Raw genomic sequence first — 23,302 nt, 5'->3', positions numbered from 1 at the left:
TTAAAAGAAATAATTATTTTATGGGTAAATAATGCTTTATTAGGAAGAAGTGAGCTCTCAAATCATACATAATTAAAATACATAATTTGACATTCATTCGTAACAGTGCAACAACGAAACGGATTATAACCTCTAAAATTCGCGTGTATACATCTGCAGCATATCTGCAGGTTACTCATGTAAAATAACAAATATAAAAATGACCGAAGAATACTTTCCTCGTGGCGGAAAAAAGCCTAATGTGACATATTTTAAGCAAAGTAGTAACGTAAGTACATAGTGCGCTAAATATACTGTGTCAGTAATAGATGGGTTTAATTGTCAATACTTTTTAAATTAGTTTTTAGGTGCTGCAGAAAAAGGTCAAGGAAAGAAGAAAAAACAAAAGAAAAGACCAGAAAATGATGATGGATACTTATCTGATGAAGCGGTTAAGGAAGTGGATCAGTCATACAAAATGTGCGCAGCAAGCATTGGCTATAAGGTATGTTTACATTCAAAATTTCATTTTTGTATTAAATGTCTCGTTTCTAAGTTAGTAAGTAAATTACTAATACAACAATCGCTGTAAGTATTTTTCACTTTTTTGATACAATAAGCTTATAACTGGCAAGTGATGAAGAAAACTAGGGAAAGGAAATATTGGCATAAAAATAACTTGTCACTTTTTTTGTTTATGCAAGCTCTTATACAGTGTACTTGATCTAACTAAATTATGAACAGTATTTGTTTATTTATTGTATAATTACCTTTTTCAGACACTGAAACCCGGTCTCAATCTGCTTGGGCGAGTATGCAAAGTGCTGGATACAAAGCTGCGCATCGCTATGCCCAGCAAGACCGAGGGCAATGTCATGGCCTGCCACATCAGCGAGCCCTACAACAAGATTCTGGAGGCTTATGTTAATGATGAGGTATTTGTTTTGAAATTGAATAAAAAATAAAGTTAAGTAAATAATTATGTCAGATGATCTACTAAATTTGAGCTATATTCTGATATAGATCTAGATTTAGACTTTATATTTAGTCACATCATTAATCAAATTTTTCCAAATCAATTTCTCCCTCTGCTTGCTATATTTCCAATTTTCTAGAAATGTAATTTTCTTTGAGTATTTTTCCATAGGTGGTCTAATGTTGAGTTGATAAATTAATATTAGGAAATTTGTTATATTCTAGAAGAAATTTGTGCTCAAGACCCTATAATTATTACAATGGTTTTGCTACAAAAAAGATTAATTTTGCTTAGTAGCCTGCATTAGATAGTAAGTTAGCATTGCATGTGTGTGTGATGTGTGTCTTCATGTAAAACTTTTCACTATAGGACATGTCACCTGCCACATAACTGTCAGTTGATATTCTATTGAATTATATCAATAATATCATTCTAACTGCATGCAATATGAAGACATGCGCGGATCCAGGGGGCGGGGAGGGGTATGGGGGTCATGACCCCCCCTGGAACCTAGGTTTTCCGTGCAAATACTGCAAATAGACCACGTGACCTCACCCTGGGGTCTGGGCCTTTACCCCTGGGCACGAAAGCTGGATCCGCGCTTGTATGAAGACTGGTTGGGCATATTCATACTTACTGACTACTTCACATTTATAAAATGCAACATACTTATTGCCGATAAATATGATTCCACCCTTGTGACTCAGTGACTGAATAATCTACTTCCCTTTACCAGACGGAGAAAGTGCGAGAACTGCCGGAGATGTTCAGTCTGGGGCAGTATGTGGCGGTCCAAGTGCTGGAGGCAGACGGGGGCAGCGAGGGTGTCATGCTGTCCATGATGCCGCAGCATGTCAACTCAGGGCGGACACACTCTGACCTATTAAAGGGTGAGTACAATTTTATAGAAGTTTTTTTGATAGTTTTTTTTTACTATAAACTGGCCAGTGATTGACCTTAATAACACCTGATGGAAAGTGACGACAATGCCGAAGTTGTGGCAGCAAGCAGGTTTGTAGCAGAATAGAAAATTACAATACACATATTTTACAAATTATAAGAATTATAAGAACCCAAAGGGGCCGTCCATAAATTACGTCATTCTAAATTAGGGGGGGGGGGTTTGGTCTGCGGATGACGGTAAATGATTGATGGGGGGGGGGGTGTTTCGAAATTGACGTCATTCTTATTTATAGTTTATTTTTCACGTACAAAAAGATTATTTCTAAAAAGAAATTTCTTCCAGCACACCTAGTAAGTGAGACTGCAAATGTGAGAGGCGGCTAAGGTGCATACAATACTAAAATAACTCATAATAAACATACATTAGTAATGCAACATAGATGTACACAAATACAGTAATAACTACAGATAAAATACTCTAACAATAATATTACATATAATACTAGCTGCCCGCCCCGGCTTCGCCCGTGGTACTTAAATGTATTATACATATAAACCTTCTTTAAGAATCAGTCTATCTATTTAAAAAAACCGCATCAAAATCCGTTGCGTAGTTTTAAAGATCTAAGCATACATAGGGACAGACAGCGAAAGCGACTTTGTTTTATACTATGTATTTATATTTATATTATATTATAAGTAGTTATATTATATCAATGATTATTGCCAAAGTAAAAATAATCAAAGATGATTCTATAACCAAGTGTTTTAATCATATAATACCCTATTTTTCTCAAATCTGCAATGTTTTATTATGTCAAACTGGTAATGACGTCAATTTTGGGAGAAGGGGGGGGGGGTCATTAAGATATGACGATAGGATGATTATAGGGGGGGGGGGGTCTAAAATCTGAAAAAATCGATGACGTAATTTATGGACAGCCCCAAAGAGCGATGGAAAGAAGTATATTAAAGATCAGGAAAATACAGAAAATTAACAGCACTAAAATCAGAGGACAAAAGTAGTTGACACTCTCACACACGCTCTATCACTGAAATGGCGTTGGGCTGCGCACTTATCGCGCTACTCTGACCGAAGATGGACCATTGAGGTAACAAAATGGAAAGGTCCACCGGGAGAGCGGCGCGAAGGTCGCCCAAACAGACGATGGGCTGACGATGTAACCCAGGCAGCAGGGAAACAGTGGATGACGCTAGCCCTAGATAGGGACACCTGGAAAGAGATGGAGGAGGCCTTCACCCAATGAGGGGTTCATCAGAAGAAGAACAGACAAGAACAAACAAGACATGTAAAAAAAAAGATGAATAAATGGCTTTTTTATTTTATTTTTTTTATTTTACAAATTCCTCGCCTTCTTATTTTGGTAAGCCTTATTAAGTACTATTCTTACAGAGTGATATTTACAATATTTTTAAGCAGGTTATTCCCGTTTTAATGCTTGACATGGTCTAGTTAATTTCCAAGGATCTTTTTCAAAGAGTAACAATCCTGCCTTCACTCGTCGAATGCGCGGCGCTTACTGCGGGTGTTTGAATCTCACGAAGTTAAATAAATAAATATTGGGGACACCTTACACGGATCAACTTAGCCCCAAACTAAGCAAAGCTTGTACTATGGGTGCTAAGCGACGATATACATACTTAAATACATAGAAAACATCCATGACTCAGGAACAAATATCTGTGTTCATCACACAAATAAATGCCCTTACCGGGATTCGAACCCAGGACCGCGGCTTAGCAGGCAGGGTAACTACCGACTGAGCCAGAGCGGTCGTCAAACCGGTTTTATAGACACTTAGGGTATCTGGGAAGGCTTGGAGCAAACTGAAGCTGAAAGATCAAAACCAATTGAAACACTGAAAAATGGCAGCACCCAGTCAATTGAAGTCATGTACTAAAAAAAAGTTATAAATTTGAAGTTCATCAGCTGATGTTGATGTTAATTTCTCTACTTCTATTTGCACAGGTGACATTCTCCAAGCAGCAGTGTCGTCGGTGGAGGACCATGGTTATGTGATGGACATTGGCATATCCAACACAAGGGCTTTCCTACCTAAAGCTGAATCAAATCCAGAAATTGAATTAGGTATGAGACAGTTAAATTTTCGTATTAATTTCGTATGAATTTTATCATTAGCACCTCTATTATAATCTGATACGTGAATCCAAAGGCGTTGTTTTCCTTGCGTCTTTCCTTGTACCACAGAATATATAATAGTACAAGTAATACAAGTAATGCATGTACTTGTAGGTCGATGAAGAATCGCGGTGTGAGCCGCCCCTGCTTTCACTTAAATATTAAATACTTTTGAATTCATAATAATGAGTATCATTCCCTATTGTACGTATATGTATTTGATTTCATGGTCAAGTCAAGAGGATAGATAGTAGATACCTTTCCCCATGAAACTAAAAATTTAGTTATATTTCTAGATACTGGCATGTTGATCTGGACAAGTGTGAAGTCAGTAACAACATCGGCAGACAACAGTATCGTCTCGCTGAGCGCTACTCCGGCCGCGCTACAGAAGGCGCTGCGCCGCAAGAAGCCCGCTAATCTCGAGAAGTGCTTGTTGCCCGGCACTGCAGTAGAGTTCACCGTCGACAAGGTGTGCATTATTATATTATGGATTTTATTTATTAAAAAAAACTATATGTATGGGGGTTGTGTGCCTTTCAATCTCAGGCAATATTGTGCTACTTGGAGGCTCGCATCCCGTGTGTTCTACCCGCCTAGGGGTCTATGAAAAAAAAAGCCTTTCACTGCTATGTATTTCATTTTTGTATATTCTGAAAATTATAAGTGTGTTTTCATCATGGTTTATTTAAACGGAACAGCAAAGAAAACAGTTTAACAAGTGGATGATGTAGTGACTGATGAATCTCATGATTAAAGAAATGTTTTTTTTAATAGCCGCTGGACAACGGCATCGAGGGCCGCGTGCTGGACGCCACGGCGTACGTGCAGCGCTTCCACGCCGACCGCAGCAAGGACAAGAAACCCGCGCTCGGACAAAAGGTACCATTACAACAATCTCCTCTCAAATACATACATCTGCGTCGCTTGTTTCCCAGAGACCACGGATTTCCATTTACTACGATCCTGACAAACCACTTTCGCTTCACGCACCTTCATAACGCTCCTCATACATGCTCGTTTGTTTCGAGTACTGCTAACCTGGCCGTTTTGCAATAATTCCCCGATTTGCTCGACAAAAGTTCGCCTAGGTTTTCCACGTCCAGTTGACCCAAGTTTTTATAGCAACAATTTGACAAAGGTTTATAATTTGTGAAGGCAACTTAGAAGCTTTCTCTCCGTTAAGTAAAGTTATGAATCCGACATTTCACACACCGACACATCACTCGTACATTTATTTAGTGGATCACATTAGAACTAGACAAAGTTCTAATGTGATCCACTAAATAAATGACGACCGGTTTGGCTCAGTCGGTAGTGACCCTGCCTGCTAAGCAACGGTCCTGGGTTCGAATCCCGGTAAGGGCATTTATTTGTGTGATGAGCACAGATGTTCTTGAGTCATGGATGTTTTCTATGTATAATTATGTATTTATCTATTTAAGTATGTAATCGATTATACGAGGTAGGGCATAGCGAATGATATTCCGCTTTGTGTGGTAGGGCACAGCACAGCGGATATCGTCTCGCTCGAATCTAGAGCAGAGCCCAACTGGGGTAGTACCTCCGCCTTACAGAAGACCGCAGCCAAATAGCACTAGACCCTACTCATAGTGTTGTGTTCCTGTCGGTGAGTAAGGCTGCCAGAGCTCAACGAGGGTGCGGTGTGCTGATGACGGGAGGACTTACGGAACTAACTTGTTCCGTTTATTGTCCTTTGAGTCGTCGGCAACCCGAACCCTCCTTAGAACTTGTACACTCCTTTTTACTGTGTACTTAACACAGCAAAAGGGAATGTACAAGTTTCTAATGGGGTGGCAACGCGCATGTGACACTGTTTGAGTTGCAGGCGTCCATAGGTTACGGTGACCGCTTTACATCAGGCGGGCCGTATACTTGTTTGCCACCGACGTAGTATAAAAAAAAAAAAAAAAAAAAAAAAAAAAAAAAAAAAAAATCGTCGCTTAGTACCCATAGTAAAAGTTTTGCTTAGTTTTGGGATAAGTTGATTTGTGTAAGATGTCCCCAATATTTATTTATTTATTTATAAATTTTGTCCTTTGACATCTGATCATTTGGAGCCTTATGGTTTCACCTTAGCAATAGTGGGAAAAATATTTTTTTACACTATATTAAACGTAACTTACGTTCCAGATCCGAGCTCACGTGTTGTACGTGATGCCGACTCGCAACGCTCCCTACCTCACGACCAGGAATATCTTCGAGAGCGCGCGACCGAACCTAGAAGAAGAGATCAAACTGAAGGATGGCGACATTGTCGAGGAAGCACAGGTTTGCAATCATGTTTAATCTCTAGGTGCCAACTGTACAAGAAAAGATGACATTGAAATTGCAGTCCATTTATAAGAAAAAATAATAGAATTAACTGTTGTGTAGGTCTGTTTTCTTTGTATCTAGGTTAAGATTTTACAAGTTATATTTCACTAGCAGGCACGGCTGCTAACGATGGACGTTAGCAGACGTATCATAATGGATGGAATGTGGAAAAATTGTTTGTCTATGGATGAAATCGTGGTAGTTCAGGTGGTACTAGTGGTAGAGCACTGGGCAAGCCATCCAGTAGCTTTGAGTTCGTCTCTCACCCAAGACCGGGATTTCACTACTTCACAATATTTATGCTAAGCTAGAACGGCAATTTTGCCGAAAACTTGTATTTTTTTACTGAATTCCTGATAATTTATGTATCGTGTTTTTTGATTAAAGAATTTTGCTTCCTATAATCAGGGTGCATTTTATGACTATATTTATTTATTTAAACTCTATTGCACAATATAACAAATAAAGTACAAATGGCGGACTTAATGCCTAAAGACATTCTCTACCAGTCAACCAACAGGCTAAACAGAAAGAGTAGTGGGTGCAGGCTTTAAAAAAAATAGGTAACTGAAAAAGAAACTTAATTGTATAACACGATTCTAATGATCATTCACTCCATTTGTCAGGTGCTGAAGATCGCCGGGCGCTCGATCCACTTCAAGCTGGGCAAGAAGTGCGTCGGGACGATGAGCCTGCGCCGCGTCGCCGTGCACGAGGACCTCAGCGACGAGCAGGTGGTGGCGCAGTCCTACCCCATCGGTAACTAGCCCTCCGTCACACAGGATGTATCTCAGGCACTGCAGATAGCCGTATCCCCCCATCTAACATTTGTGGCAATACTGGTAATCCATACCTAAAAAAAATCATTATTTTTCGGAATACTAGAAAGGCGATAAGATCGCCTGTTGTTACCTCTGTTCAATTTTTTTTTGTTTCTTGTGCATTACTTGTAAACTATGTAAGGTGTGCAATAAAGAGTATTGTATTGTAAAGGTCCTTCTTTATGATACAAAAGGGGCCATTTAATAGAATTCCTCTTGGAGAGCACCTTATTGCACTTAAATCTTACGGACCCTTTTTTCTTCAGTATCTTCAAATGTAGCATTTTTTCCACCTGTAGATGTTTCTTCTAGAATCTAGAGTTATGTGCTGATAGTGAAACAATGACTGATTGCAAATATGATAACGATCGTAATGCAAAAAAACCACGAGGTTCCGAAATATCGGTGAAACTTCAAAAGTAGCGTGCAAACGTTACTTTTTCTTCAAATTGTTTTGATATATTCAAATAAAATTCTTAATAAAAACGTCATATCGACTCAAACTACTTAATGAATTCTTATCATTTCCCAGGCAGCACCCACCGCGTCCGCGTGATAACCTACAACCTGTCTGACTACATCTACCACGTGACCGACGAGACCAAACTGCTCACCGAGAAATACTTCTGCCACTCGCAGCTCTCTGTCGGCCAGCTGGTCACTGGCGCCGTCCGCACTGTAGCCGACAACCACGTCACTGTCACTGTGGGCCGCCTGTCAGGTAAAACATGACCTACAACCTGTCTGACTACATCTACCACGTGACCGACGAGACCAAACTGCTCACCGAGAAATACTTCTGCCACTCGCAGCTCTCTGTCGGCCAGCTGGTCACTGGCGCCGTCCGCACTGTGGCCGACAACCACGTCACTGTCACTGTGGGCCGCCTGTCAGGTAAAACATGACCTACAACCTGTCTGACTACATCTACCACGTGACCGACGAGACCAAACTGCTCACCGAGAAATACTTCTGCCACTCGCAGCTCTCTGTCGGCCAGCTGGTCACTGGCGCCGTCCGCACTGTGGCCGACAACCACGTCACTGTCACTGTGGGCCGCCTGTCAGGTAAAACATGACCTACAACCTGTCTGACTACATCTACCACGTGACCGACGAGACCAAACTGCTCACCGAGAAATACTTCTGCCACTCGCAGCTCTCTGTCGGCCAGCTGGTCACTGGCGCCGTCCGCACTGTGGCCGACAATCACGTCACTGTCACTGTGGGCCGCCTGTCAGGTAAGATTTCAGGTCTCACTCTCGGCTGAGAAGTTAAGCTATTAATTGATCTCTGTTTCATCCAAAGGTTAGCTGGTAATGAAAGCCTTCAGGCATTAAATTCGCCTTTTGTACAATTTTTACTATGCAATAAAGTTTAAATAAATAAATAAGTAGTCCATTAATAGTATTTTATGCAACCGGCGTTTAAAGGAGGTCAAAAAAGACGAGTGGCGTGGGTAACAATTTGTTAATAAAGACGCCACGAATATTTTTTGACTCAGTTAAACACCGTTGCATGCAATACTTTCTCTACAACCATGCACTTAGTTTTTAATAGTTTTCTGTATTTTGACGCAAAGGTTTGCACCCATCCATCATCCCCCGCCGGCTTCCCACGCACGCGCGCAGTAACGTTATAACAATGCGTTGCCATGGTTCCAGAGCCAAACAATGCGTTTATATTTTTTTCGTTACAGCGTGCATGCGCCGGAAGCCGAGCCGGCGGGGCTGGCTTTGGGGAATAGACTTTTATGCAGGGTTTTAAAGATCTATGCACGACCCTGTAAATGACGAGTAACAGTTCGGGAGTAGAAAAAATATTGTAGAGTCTGTTCAGAAAGAGAAGAGTCGTGGAATCTATGGCGTCCTCGCCCTGTACAGTCAACCAATTTGAACCCTAGGCGACTGTAGAACTATGTCATAGTGACGTTATAAATCCGATTGTAAGAAATCTCTTATAACTTGTCATTTTTACATGGTTGTAGAGTGGCTTAGGGTTCCAATTGGTTGACTATACATCTGTGACTCTTCTCTTTCCGAACATAGTATAAGATTTGAACTTGTGACATAAACGAAAAGTCTATGTTTTGGCGCATAAAACTATTCAAGTACTCACATAATTAGCAAAACGTCAGAACCTAATTGTAATGGGAGTTTTTATTTTAGGCTATGTACCGCAACTACATCTTTCGGACGCGGGCGTCTACGTGGATCCTAAGAAGGCGACCACCTCCAAACTGACTAAAAAGAAGTACAAGGTGAGAGATCAAATCGGTTTAAATCGTTTTTAACAGACTTCCAAATCTCAAAAGGTTATCAATTCTATTTTTTTTTAATACTACGTCGATGGCAAACAAGCATACGGTCCGCATGATGGAAAGCGGTCACAGTAACCTATGGACGCCTGCAGCTCAAGGTGTGTCACATGCGAGTTGCAAACCCGTTAGAAACATGTAAACTCCTTTTTGCTGTGTTAAGTACACAGCAAAAAGGAGTGTACAAGTTCCAAGGAGGGTTCGGGTCCGACGTCTCAAGACGGAACAAATTAGTTCCGTAGATCTTTCTGTCACCAGCACACCTCACCCTCGTTGAGCTCTGGCAGCCTTACTCACCGGCAGGAACACAACACTATGAGTAGGATCTAGTGCTATTTTTTAATTTCAGTCCATTAATTTGTTCTTAAACAAGTACGTAACAAATAAAGCACACAAAAAGTACAGACTTTATTTCCGAGATTACACTTTCAGTAACAGTTTTTTTTAAATTAATTTATCATTCACAGGTGGGGCAAGAAGTAAACGCGCGCGTGCTATCCGTGGACGCCGCTAAACAAACGCTGATGCTGTCTCTCAAGCCGTCGCTCGTGGCGGCTGGTGCTGCGCTACTGACCTCCTACGAGGCAGCGCAGGTCGGCAAGGCCTACACGGGGGTTATAAAGGTAAGATTCAACCTTATGGCCGCTGTACACATGTGGCCAACGGTTCCACCAACCCTTGGTGGAACCCCCTGTAGAGGGCTACTTGGCCGTATGTTGGCAGTTGGCGCTAGCGCTGGCCGACCAACCGATTGGTGTCTTTATTGACAGACTCGTGATGCATAAGCAGTTTTGCCTTCTGGAATCGATAAATATCAACATATTTTAGTTTTTATGTACCTAATAAGCTACATCACATTAATTTACAGGTGGTAAAAGACTTCGTGCTAGTGTCCTTCCTGAACGAAGTGGTAGCGTACGTCCCCCGCAACCAAGTCTCCCGGACACCCGTCGCTAACCTGACCCAGGCCTTCCACCCGGGGCAAGTTGTAACTTGTACTGTGCTGCAAGTCGACGCTCAGAACAAGAAGATGCTGGGAAGTCTGACGATTGAACCTTTCTGGCCGGCGGTGAGTAACCATAGCGCAAAATTGCACTGCGTCCTTCACCTAATAAAAAATATGAGGTTGCCAGGCAACCGGCATTGTTTTCATGCGGCGAACGACACAATGTAATTACCGCCCTGACTAGACTATCCCTTCCAAGTGGTGACATTTACCGTGTTGCTAGTTGATGCTTAGTGCTGGAAACTGCTGGGGAGTCCGACAATATAGCCCTTCTGGCCAGCGGTAAATGTCGTCGTATGTATTTATAACTGTTTTCGGCTTGTCGTCTTGACTGATTTTGCTTTATAAAACAATTCAATAACTATTGAAATGCGATTCCCGCGGCATATTTATCGCGTATTGATTGTTCATTTTTTGCAGAAACGTAGTCCTATAAACGTGAAACGCAAAAATGAAACTGAAAACCACGAAGTGCCCAACAAGAAGCGTAAATCTAGTGAATCTGAAGACACTGACACAAATACAGTAAAGAAAAAGAAAGATAAGAAAAGTAAGGCAAAAGAAGTTTCAGAGGATAGCGACGCTGAAGACGCGGAGCCTAAAAAGAAAAACAAAGATAAAAAGAATAAAAAGGAGAAAAAAGTAAAAGAGGTATCAGAAGAAAGCGACGCTATAGAGACAGACATACATGAAGACAGTGACCAAGTACTAAAACCAGAAGACCTAGCTCTTATAGACTTATCGGACTGTGAAACAGCTAGACAGTGGAAGAAACGAGTAATATCTCTAATGAAATCCATCAAATGTAGAGTACTTAGGATAAAACGGATAGACAAAAAGATAGTAAAAATAGAAGAACAAGGTTTGTCAGCTAAAAATAAGAAATTTCACACAGCCATGCATCAAGAAAAGTTAGTTATCGAAGAGAGAATAAAGAAATTAATGGAAGCTATGAAGACCGCTCAAGAAAAGTTGAAAGAATTTGACGAAGAAGAATACAGAGATCCTAATTACAAAGAGAAGCAGAAAAAGAAAAAAGAGGGGAAAAATCCCAATAAAGAAGATGATTCTTCTGAAGAAGAGGCAGTTCCCGAAAAGAAAAGTAAAAAGAAGGATAAACTAAAAGAGAAAGAAGCTGATAAACCTAAAGAAGAGACAAAAGGCAAGAAAAGGAAACAAGATAAGAATAAGGAAGTTAAAGAAGTAGTAGATAAGAGTAAAGAGATTAAGGTGGTGGAGAGTTTGGAGCCGGCGCTTGAGGTGCCGAGCGCTAAGGACTTCTGGGCGGAGAGTGACAACCAGGCCAGCAAGGTGGAAGAGTCCTCCAGCAGCAGTGAGGATGAGGTATGTTTAGATTTTTATTTAGAATAATGTTTGAATTGGGTATAATAATTTGATCGCCAAAAACGATAACTACGCGGAAACAGCACAACATTTACCTAGTACAAATGTACATTTGCAGTGTAAATTGATGTGTGTTTTGTTTATACTTGTAAATTTGTGGCGTGCAAATGGTTAATACGCGAATCCAATTCGATTTCCGAACTGTCTTTCAATATTTAATGTATGTTTTTAATTAGTATAGTAGTTCAATTGTGTTGGCCGGTAGAAATATTTTACAGAACGACTAGTTTGTTCCGGATTTTTCTACCACATTCGACGAAATCTCATAGAAAATACCTTAAGAGTCTTAAGACAAGCTACGATGACGCCATATTTGCAAGCCACTAAGGCAATACGTCGCAGCTCTACCTTAAGATTTAATTTATTCCATTTCCTATTTGGCATTTTATAATTTGACCACCAGGAAGCCGAGCAGCCCAAAAAGAAGCGGAAGAAGCTGACAGCCGCCGAGAAAGTAGCGAAAGCCCGCGCCGAGGAGGAACACCTTCGCGAGTTGGAACGTCGCGCCGTCGAGAGCGAAGCGCAGCCGAGGAGCTCAGACCAGTTCGAGAGGGCGCTGCTGGCCAACCCGAACTGCAGCCAACTGTGGATCGCGTACATGGCCTTCCATCTGCAGGTGAGACAGCTACAGTAGAGCGAGACACCACTAGTTAGAATGTTGAGCCGTCGAGAGCGAAGCGCAGCCGAGGAGCTCAGACCAGTTCGAGAGGGCGCTGCTGGCCAACCCTAACTGCAGCCAACTGTGGATCGCGTACATGGCCTTCCATCTGCAGGTGAGACAGCTACAGTCGAGCGAGACACCACTAGTTAGAATGTTGAGCCGTCGAGAGCGAAGCGCAACCGAGGAGCTCAGACCAGTTCGAGAGGGCGCTGCTGGCCAACCCGAACTGCAGCCAACTGTGGATCGCGTACATGGCCTTCCATCTGCAGGTGAGACAGCTACAGTAGAGCGAGACACCACTAGTTAGAATGTAGAGTCGTCTGTTAACTGGTAACTAGTAGTAACGTATGTCCTCGTCGTCACTTTCGGATGAAAGAGGCCTCTGGCGTCCGTTAACTCCTTGCGTGGACATTTAAAATGTTGCGGGTCACTTTTGGATGAGACTAGCATAGGACTTAGACAAGTGGCGTGCTCGAGTTGGTGGCATCATTTAAAAGGATCATTCTATACTAAAACCTCTGAATAGAAAAAGGCAGAAACCTAAAATATTGTATGGGATGTCAAGTCTTCATGCCTTAATTTTTTAACTTGCTTACAGGCGACAGAAATCGACAAGGCGCGCGCGGTGGGCCGCAAGGCGCTCAACACCATATCTTTCCGCGAGGAGGATGAAAAGCTCAACGTCTGGCTCGCTATGCTCAACGTCGAAAACCGGTTTGGCACAAAGGTAATTAACGCCCCCTTGGCCCTAATGATGCTCCCACACTGACTGTTATTATATGTTATAGGTATAACATAGTGTGATAGGGACAGCGTAATTTCAATACCATCGCGTTGTCCCTGTCACACAATGTTATACAACATTCATAACATTCATTCTAGCGTAAACTTATAACACAGATAGTTCTACTCACTTATATTATGTAAGGGAGTCCCCTCTGCCAACAAACTGTCCTGCACTTTGGCAGAAGAATTGATGTTGTCAAAAAAGGGTTTATTTTGAGAATAAACGATTCATTTATTTTATTTTATTTTTTTAACAGCGTCAACAGCAGCATCAAACCATGTTTGTAATGAAACATCGTGGAGTATCGGTTGTTCTCTATAGGGCAGAAAAGTTCTCTGAAAATGCAAAAGGTTGCTAATAGTTCAGCCAGTATCTTGACACAGACTTGAGGTTTATACACAATACTAACTGCAATCTTTAAAAAACCTGTGTAACTAATAAAATATCCCATGTAATCTGTACTTAGTACTGCCTATTCATAATACTTTCGCTGATAAAGAATTGCCGACGAAAAAATACATGTATTTGTATTTCCTACAAAAGTTCCTAGAATCTGTCTATGTCATCTCCAATATAGACTCCGTTGCTAAAATAGTAAATATTTTCTTACAGGAGTCCCAACAAAAAACACTAGAAGAAGCCCTCCAAATGAACGACACCTTCAAAGTCCACTCCAAGCTGCTCGACATCTACGTGGACACCTCCAAGCATCAAGAACTTTCCTCACTCGTCGATCTCATGCTGCGGAAATATAAGAGAAATCCTACCAATTATATACAGTGCGGGGCGGCGTGCTTCAAACTAGGGCTTGTGGATAAAGCTAGGCATGTGATGCAGAAGGCGGTCAGCGTTTTGGAGAAGAAAGAACGTAAGTTTTATCTATATATCTGTACTTATAAGGATCACTGAGCCAAAACAATTGGTTAGTTAGTTAAAAGGTACTTTATCCTAAGATACGTCGACTCCTTTAAGCACCAAGAATTTATCTCACTCGAAATATAAGAGAAATCCTACCAAATTATATACAGTGTGGAGCAGCCTGCTTTAAGTTGGGATTGGTGGATGAGGCAAGAGATGTGATGCAGAAGGCAGTCAGCGTTTTCTGGCCTGGTCTGTTATTAGTTGCCTCGAATAAAAGACAAAATTCCTGTCATTATTTGCAATATATGTAGAAACTCAAAAATAAAAAGTTAAAAATACACGGATTTTAAATGGACAATTATGACCACGAACCCGTTAAACAACAATCTGTTATTTAAAGTTTATTTGTCACTTTTAAACGATCTCATAGCCGATTGGCTATGCCTTAAATTTCACTATAATTGATAAATTTAGTGTTTTTTTAATCGAGAATAACCAACCTCTCAATGTTTTCCAGATGTAACCGTCTTAGTCCAGTTCGCCCTGCTAGAACGAACCCACGGCGAGCGCGAGCGCGCAGAGGCGCTGTTCGAGCAAGTGCTCGCCGTGTACCCGCAGCGCCTCGACGTGTGTGCTGCGTACGCGGACATGCTCGCTAAAGACCGCGACATACAGGCTGTCAGGTAAGCACAATTGTTTGGCAACTTCTTACACCTTATACAGAATTACAGACTCCGCAGGGGACTTTGTTTTACATCTGTATGTTCGCGATGGATCCATATTGGCTCATATAAAATTATTTGTTATAAAATTATTGTTTATACCGATTTGTGTTCCGAATGATCATTTCTCATAATTTTACTTATTATAATTTTATTTCATTATTATCAATTATTTCATAATAATCATTCATAATATCATTATTTCATAATAATCATTTAGCCGAAAATTTTTAATCATAAATTCTATACAAATATTTAATAACATTCATAATTTTGTGTTTAAGAAAATGATTTATCATAAAATTATTTTAAAAGTTTTGGGGAAGTTCTATGAAAAACTTGAGCCGTTTATAGAAACGCGCCTGGAGCTTTTACAGTGACATATACAATTTACATTAAAAAGTCGTTTCTGGTTTGCTCACGGTCAACCTAACACGCTCCTCCTTGCTACGCTCGTCGTCGCACCTAACTGGACTGTCACATGTGATTTCTGTTCTGTTAACAATCATATAACGATAAATTATATTACTCGCAATCGTTATGATCAATAAGTATATAAACATTAACATTAGTATAACATGTATTTTTGATTAATGACATTATGAACATAAGTCATTCGAAGTTACGATAGTTATGAACATAAAATTGTTATAAATAATGATCGTTATAATTTAAATTGTATGAAAAACATTTTCGGACTACCAATAATCTATATACCAATTTTATATGAACTTTGGCGCACCCGTTCGCGATAAACCCTAAAGCTACTGAACGAATTTTCATGCAGCTTTCACCTATGTACTATTATTTTAGTGGGAGATTTTAAAGTGTAAATGGTTAAGGTTTTGTGTAATTTGGTTGAATTATGACGATATTTGCTAATAATACAAGACTCTGCCCAATCCGTTTGAGTCAACATCTACGCAAAGTATATCAAAATTATCTCTTTTTCATTGCTCTACAAAAAGTTCGCAATGGTGTATGCTGTACTCCGTAAACCGGGGAGGGTCGCCATGAGTTGATAAAATTAGCATCGTAATGCCACCTTACCTTGCAACATTGTTTCATTATTTAACGCATAATGTGTCTTCCACAGGCAAGTAATGGAGCGCATGACGTCCCAGAAACTCCCAGCGCGTAAGATGAAGACGTTATTCAACAAGTGGTCGGAGCTGGAGGAGCGCATCGGCGACGCCGACCGCGCCGAGCAAGTGCGGGAGCGCGCCGTCAAGTTTATGGAGACCGCCAAGTTTTAAACATACATAGGGCAGTGTTGTCATGTGACATAAATGTGATAAGAAATAAATGCATTGTTTTAATTATTTATTCAGTTTTATTTTAACAAGATAATAAATCGTACAAAATGTAATACTACAAATACTTAAACATGTATGTTTTACTAGTTTTTACTTTACTAGTATTGTTATTGTTCCAAGCACTTTCGTAGGTTGGCATCGGTGGGGGCGGCGGCGGCGCGACTCCGGGCAGCGCGCGACCTTGCTCTGGCACTGAATTTACTTTCTTATGGCTACTAGGATTCAATTTAACATTGGCTGGCGTAAACACACCATAAATGGATACTGGAGCGCAAATCTCATAATCTAACGTGGCGTAGAATTTCTCTTGTCCCTTCGTTGATAGATGCGCCATTTTCAACTTCAGAACATCTCTACAGTAATCCTCGACGTATCGCATTAAATAAGTACCTAATCTCTTTCCGCGCATCGCTTTACTTATGACTACAGTTTCTATAAAACAACTTTCTGGAATACTGGGTATAGGTGTTAGTTTGCAGTGCCCTAATACTTGTTTCCTATCCTTGACTAAAATAAAGTTCGTAGGGAGGCAATCGCAGGAAGCTTGCAGCGACATCATTCTGACAGTCTCACTTCTTGGCCATTCATCGTTGATCAAGTCGCAGGTTGCTTTCAAAAATTCCGGGTGATGATGGATAAGCAAAACTTCCATTGAATCTGGTTCCATAATTTTTATACCTGGTAATAAAATAGTAGAAATTAGAATACGGATATGGTATCATTTATTTTAACTGTCACTGTCAACATTGACAGAAGCGTCTACTGAAAGCGAAATCTATGTGGATTTGCATATTTTTCGTCAAAAATAAAGCGTAAACATTAGAGTTTTTTGAATACCCACCTAAATGAGAAAATTTGGCAGCTTTTAAATCACATTTTAGCACTAGAACTGAGGTACGTGTATTTATAAAAAATAAAATATTGGTGCGTGACCTGGCCTGCGCGCGTTGAAGACCGAACTAACTTGGAACTAACCTATTTTTAACTGTCACACATGCTACCGTTCTCGTCGGCTAAACTTTTGTTAGAGTAATGTTTGCGCATCAGGGTCGGTTAGGTAACGCGGAAGAAATGCAGTCGGAAGTAAACAAACTGCTGTTTACCAAGTTTTCAGTAACGAGATGAATTTCACTATGTTCCGTTCCAGTTTTAATACAACGTTCGTTGGGTTTGTTTTTGTTGTCCATACGCTGCTCTTACCTTTGTTACATTTTATTACATGTAGTAAAAAAAAACCGGCCAAGAGCGTGTCGGGCCACGCTCAGTGTAGGGTTCCGTAGTTTTCCGTATTTTTCTCAAAAACTACTGAACCTATCAAGTTCAAAACAATTTTCCTAGAAAGTCTTTATAAAGTTCTACTTTTGTGATTTTTTTCATATTTTTTAAACATATGGTTCAAAAGTTAGAGGGGTGGGGGGGACGCACTTTTTTTTCCTTTAAGAGCGATTATTTCCGAAAATATTAATATTATCAAAAAACGATCTTAGTGAACCCTTACTCATTTTTAAATACCTATCCAACAATATATCACATGTTGGGGTTGGAATGAAAAAATATATCAGCCCCCACTTTACATGTAGGGGGGGTACCCTAATAAATCATTTTTTTTCCATTTTTTATTTTTGCACTTTGTTGGCGTGATTGATATACATATTGGTACCAAATTTCAGCTTTCTAGTGCTTACGGTTACTGAGATTATCCGCGGACGGACAGACAGACATGGCGAAACTATAAGGGTTCCTAGTTGACTACGGAACCCTAATTAAAGAACTATATGAAATTGCATATCAGAGATACCTACACTATTCTAGTCTTATTTGGAAAACTGGTTAAAAATAAACAGGGTGGAATTTAGTAATTACCGAAAACACAAATTAATGATACAGTTTTTTGCTTAAAAAAAAACTATAATTTAAATAAGATTTCCTGATTGTTCCGAGTTGTTCCAACAGGAAATTACTCTCAGAAAAAATGGATGATGATGATGTACCAGCGCTGTCCGCAGAGACATTTGCAGCCCTGCAGGAGTTTTATGCAGAGCAACAGAAGAGGCAGGAAATACTTGACAAATTACAAGCTGAGGACAAGCTAAAGGAAAACATACTTTTTGATGAGAATTGGGTAAAACACTTGTATTATGAATTCAACATTATCTTTTTCTGATGATCCTGCACAGGAAGCATGGTCGCGCGATAGACAATAAAATATCAGACGGCCTGCTATTTTATCACTTATCGCGCGTCCATAATTGCCTGCCTGATGATTGTTCTGATATATACTTATGTTTAAATAAATAAACTTAAATTTATGTAACTTATAAACTTATCTACTGAAAAAAATTATTGGCCATTACAATTTTATGATTTTAAGGCCCAGATAGAATTCATGCCATGTATTATTTATTCTTCCAGCAACTAAGTCAGTTCTGGTATGACGAGGCCACGGTGCAGGCACTAGTGAAGGTGATAGACAAGACCATTCTTGATGGAGGCAGAGTGGCACTTTTGTCCTGTCCCACACTGTTTGTGCCAGTGAAGCGTCAGATTGGAAACCGGGCTACAGGTGTGTATTTCTTTTAAAGATATATTTCTAGCAGTTATGTTAGTTGTCGTCGGGTGAGCAGCCATCATGAGGCCAGAATTTTATGGCAATAATACAGCTAAACTGTGGAATGAATTGTTGCCTGCAGTATTATGGACCAATACCATCTTCAAACCTTCAAGAAAAGAGTGTACACCCATCTTAAAGGCCGGCAACGCACCTCCAACACTTCTGGTGTTTTGGGTGACCATGGGAAGCAGTGATTGATTACCATCAGGTGTCCTGTCTGCTCGTTTGCCTCCTATCTCATAAAAAAAAAAACAATTTACTTTGAAAAAATGCCAGTAAATTAAATGAAAATAAGTGAAATTAATTTTATTCCAGAAATACGTTGCATGCATTATTATAAACTATTTTGACATATAATAAATAAATTAAAATTAAATGAGAATGAAAAATAGTATAACCTGCGGTTTCAGGTCACCCAATCTCTATCCCACAGGCCCTCCAGCGCTCGTACAGCGGGCTAGTGACCCACTCTAAAGTTGAACATGTTTGACCTATTTGGATAACAATTTTCAGTGTCCCTCCTCGAGTATGACCGGCGCTTCGAAGTGCACGCGCCCGACTTCATCTTCTACGACTACAACTTCCCGGACAAGCTGCCTCCAGACTTGGAGAAGTACGACCTGGTTGTGGCCGATCCTCCGTTTCTGTCTGAGGAGTGCCTGGAGAAGACCTCGCAGACTATCAAATTGTTGGCCAAGGTAAGATTCAAGTAACATGTCCAAATTGTGCTGTATTGTGCGACGCGTCGACGCGTCAATGTGAAATTCTTCAGTGACAGTATCTCACATGATTCCCTACCATCCATACTTATTATACTAATATTATAAATGGGGAAGTGTGTGTGTCTGTTTGTTTTTCCGTCTTTCACGACAAAAAGGAAGCGACGAATTGACGTGAATTTTCAAGTGGAGATAGCTGAAGAGATGGAGAGTGATCTAGGCTACTAATTGTCTTTATAACCCCCACTTCCCTAAAATGGGTGGACATTCGTATGGAGCATTCTGCAATTTTCGAATTTAACGCGAGCGGCGAAGCCTCGGGCAAAATCTAGTTGTATTATATAAAGCCTAACGGCTCAGCCACGGCATTGGTCTAAGCGCGACAGCGGTGAGCGGCGGCCATACATTGGAGCGAGACACCGCGATGGGACTTTTCATTCGCACGTATGGCTGCCGCTCACCGCTGTCGCGCTTAGACCAATGTCGTGGCCAGGCCGTAAAGGCGGAAACTCTGTCTGCCTGCCCCCCTTTTACAGTTGATCAGATAAACTAAACTAATTATTTTTATGGACTGTGCGGAGTATGTCCGGAGGCCCCAGGAAAGACAGTTTTATAGTCATATTTATCGTCATTATTCCACTCATCGAGTCACAAGCAACCTACCTTAGATCATCATCATCCTCCTTGCGTTATCCCTGCATTTGCCACAGCTCATGGGAGCCTGGGGTCCGCTTTGACAACTAACCCCAAGATTTGGCGAAGGCACTAGTTTTACGAAAGTGACTGCCATCTGACCTACAATACAATACTCTTTATTGCACACCTCACATAGTTTACAAGTAATGCACAAGAAACAAAAACAAATTAAACAGAGGTAACAACAGGCGGTTTTATCGCTTAAGAGCGATCTCTTCCAGACAACCTACCTACCTTAGATAAAGATTTAAACTCTAGCTATTCTAGCAATCATCATCATCCTCCTTGCGTTATCCCGGCTTTTGCCACGGCTCATGGGAGCCTGGGGTCCGCTTTGACAACTAATCCCAAGATTTGGCGTAGGCACTAGTTTTTACGAAAGCGACTGCCATCTGACCTTCCAACCCGAAGGGTAAACTAGACCTTATTGGAATTAGTCCGGTTTCCTCACGATGTTTTCCTTCACCGGAAAGCTACTGGCAAATATCAAATGACATTTCGCACATAAATTTCGAAAAACTCATTGGTGCGAGCCGGGGTTCGAACCCGCGACCTCCGCTATTCTAGCAATATGCTACTAGAATAAAGTTATCCATATCTTTCAGGACAAGATAGTGGTGTGCACAGGGGCAGTGATGCAGGAGAATGTGGAGAAACTCTTGGATCTGCGAATCTGCAAGTTCCAGCCACACCACAGGAACAACCTAGCCAACGAGTTCGCGTGCTACGCTAATTTCGATCTAGATGGCGCTTTAAGATGATGATCTGACTTGATTGACATTCATTGAAGGGGTAGATTGCAAAACTAAAAGATACTTCTTTCTCTATTACTATAATAACTGCCAAGTTTTATTCAAAATGTTAAAGATTCCAAGTCATTTGAAATGTCAGCAATAGGAGTGCATCAGAATTACTGTCCAAACTGGTAGATCGATGTTAGAGTACCATCAGCATTTTCTACCTATTTGCTACCTAGGTTAAAAAAGAGATTTTATTATGTCGGAGTTGAACCCCCTAATTCGCAACATTCTATTAAGTACTATAATTATTTTTTTCTGGACATATGTGGCAATTTTATAGTGTTAAGCTAAATGTTTGTTTTTTACTTCATTTGTTATTAAATATATTTATACTTAATTGTAAGTACTAAATAAAACGAATAGATATTAAAACACATTGCATTTATTGATCTCTTAACAATCGCACCTCGTTACATTATGCTGGTTAACTCTTAATAAACTCTCGACCGTCAAACTCCCTCCCTTACACTACATTACAACTAGCCGATTATTACACTATCTGCTTTCTTATATATTTGAGATCACTTTCACAATGTAAAAAAACTTCATAAATAAAAATAAATATTTTGATCTGTGATATTTTGCTGAATAGTATTGTCATTAGTTGTAAATAAGTATAATACTTTTAGAAAATAAACAAAAATATGTTATAGTGTAAAAGTGAACTCAAATATATAAATTATTAATCAATTATTGTGATTCATCTACTTCAGTGAATGAATTATTAAAATATAATTTTAATGGACAATATAGTAAATATTATAAATTCTGCTTACATTACATTAAAATAAATTATTCCACATTTAATTATTAAAATTGATTAGATCTGCAATTATATTTGTTTAAAATTTTGGTGTTATAATACCTACACAGTAAATAAATGATTAATATTTAATACTATTGATGTGAGACACCCTATTAGAATATGAGTAAATAATTAATTTAATTATTTTAGAACATAGATATACAAAACAAGTACGATATAACCTTACAATATTGGTCGCATATAGGTCGTAAGCTTAGGTATATAAGTATGTATACAGCCATGATACCCGCGCGGCTAAATGCAGGCGAACCAGGTGTCTCCAACTAATCTTATCGAATACAAACACCAAATAAATGAAAACATATAATTATATTCTAACAGTGCGAAATTTGTACTAAATAAATTAACACATTTGTAAATGTTGACATGTAGGATTATACCACACGGACTTCATAGTTGAAATACGTCTTTTATATTCATACTTTTATGTCTGATGGAATGCCATCAAAGTATGGGCCTGTTTACACAAGTGCTTAGTGAGATTAATGAGATTATACATCGCCGGTTACTAAACGAGTATTAGCTCTCACTAAGCATTAATAAATGTGTTAGCAGACTCTAATGGAATTTCCGTTTATTAATGAATCGAAAGAATTAGTTTGTGAACTTATTATAGTGTGATAAGTATACAAATTCGTACGCCTTATTATATAGGTCTGAATATATCGATGGAATGTCGTGGTTAAAATATAGGTACAATTCTATTAGGGCATTCCATTTATAGAGGTAGGTACATTTGAACATTGACTTTCTTATACCGTGTGGTAACACTGATTCAGCTACATCAATAGAATTTTGTTTACATGGTAAGTTCGTGTGTACAGATTATTCCTGCACATCTTCTTTTTAAAGGTCTATCTCCTACAGGAGAGGCGCGAAATCTCACCCAATAAAGTATCCGTCTTTTTCTAGTTATTATTACTGAGTTAATAAGAGTAAATGGGCCATCATTATCGCGAGCTAGATATTGTCGCGCCATTCCTGTGCTTGGCGTACGTCTCAAAACAGATCCAGTAATAAAACTGCACTCCTGCCATATCGTACTCAGAACTTTTACTACGGAATTACCCCCGAAATCGTGAAAAACTTGGCTGTCACGTAGAAAGCCAACATTTGGGCAGCGTAAACTTATAAACCAATATTATTGCGATTTCGGAGTTATTACCGAAGCAAACGTTGTTAACAAAACATAACGCATCCTTGAAAACATTATATACAATTCATAAACCTAACTAGTATTTATTGGTCTATCTACAAAGGCCGTTTTTCTACTCTGGGGTAGGCGCTAAAGCCATTTTTTCTGATATACATTTATTTGAGGCAAGTCGCGAGTCACTACGTGATACTTTCCGGCAACGCACTGGCATTGGCTTTTCGACAACGATGAGAAAATAGTATGA

At 39.8% G+C, this 23,302-nt stretch overlaps 3 protein-coding genes across 9 annotated transcripts; 2 read left to right on the top strand and 1 right to left on the bottom strand.

Moving 5' to 3' along the window:
- The first annotated feature begins 117 nt into the window (after positions 1-117).
- Positions 118-16,256, top strand: LOC125232450 (protein RRP5 homolog). Of its 2 annotated transcripts, XM_048138108.1 has the most exons (20): positions 118-268; positions 341-484; positions 759-914; positions 1,692-1,845; positions 3,849-3,968; positions 4,316-4,491; positions 4,797-4,901; positions 6,174-6,311; positions 6,983-7,115; positions 7,710-7,898; positions 9,345-9,436; positions 9,961-10,116; positions 10,362-10,562; positions 10,920-11,843; positions 12,307-12,434; positions 12,592-12,676; positions 13,163-13,291; positions 13,964-14,219; positions 14,730-14,895; positions 16,031-16,256. In XM_048138108.1, exons 1-20 carry the CDS (start codon positions 200-202, stop codon positions 16,188-16,190), a joined length of 3,681 nt encoding a protein of 1,226 aa, XP_047994065.1. In that variant the 5' UTR covers positions 118-199; the 3' UTR covers positions 16,191-16,256. The 2 variants fall into 2 exon arrangements, with proteins under 2 accessions (XP_047994065.1, XP_047994064.1); XM_048138107.1 differs by lacking the exon at positions 12,592-12,676 and having other exon boundaries at positions 12,307-12,519.
- Positions 16,257-16,260: 4 nt separating this feature from the next.
- LOC125232453 (N-alpha-acetyltransferase 80) lies at positions 16,261-17,222 on the bottom strand. Its single transcript, XM_048138115.1, has 2 exons — positions 17,092-17,222; positions 16,261-16,928 (listed from the first exon to the last, which is right to left on the bottom strand). Exon 2 carries the CDS (start codon positions 16,915-16,917, stop codon positions 16,306-16,308), a length of 612 nt encoding a protein of 203 aa, XP_047994072.1. The 5' UTR covers positions 16,918-16,928; positions 17,092-17,222; the 3' UTR covers positions 16,261-16,305.
- On the top strand, positions 17,007-23,254 carry LOC125232451 (EEF1A lysine methyltransferase 1). 6 transcript variants are annotated; one of them, XM_048138112.1, is made up of 5 exons: positions 17,007-17,144; positions 18,218-18,372; positions 18,663-18,813; positions 19,375-19,559; positions 20,882-23,254. In XM_048138112.1, exons 2-5 carry the CDS (start codon positions 18,223-18,225, stop codon positions 21,035-21,037), a joined length of 642 nt encoding a protein of 213 aa, XP_047994069.1. In that variant the 5' UTR covers positions 17,007-17,144; positions 18,218-18,222; the 3' UTR covers positions 21,038-23,254. The 6 variants fall into 6 exon arrangements, with proteins under 6 accessions (XP_047994069.1, XP_047994068.1, XP_047994066.1 ...); XM_048138111.1 differs by having other exon boundaries at positions 18,204-18,372; XM_048138109.1 differs by lacking the exon at positions 17,007-17,144 and adding an exon at positions 17,273-17,418 and having other exon boundaries at positions 18,204-18,372.
- The last annotated feature ends 48 nt before the right edge of the window (positions 23,255-23,302 follow it).

Source organism: Leguminivora glycinivorella, chromosome 13 (assembly GCF_023078275.1).
Source record: "Leguminivora glycinivorella isolate SPB_JAAS2020 chromosome 13, LegGlyc_1.1, whole genome shotgun sequence".
Taxonomy (NCBI): Eukaryota; Metazoa; Arthropoda; class Insecta; order Lepidoptera; family Tortricidae; genus Leguminivora; species Leguminivora glycinivorella.
The sequence above is the reverse complement of the archived record's forward strand: the minus strand, read 5'-3'. Positions and strand labels throughout refer to the sequence as shown.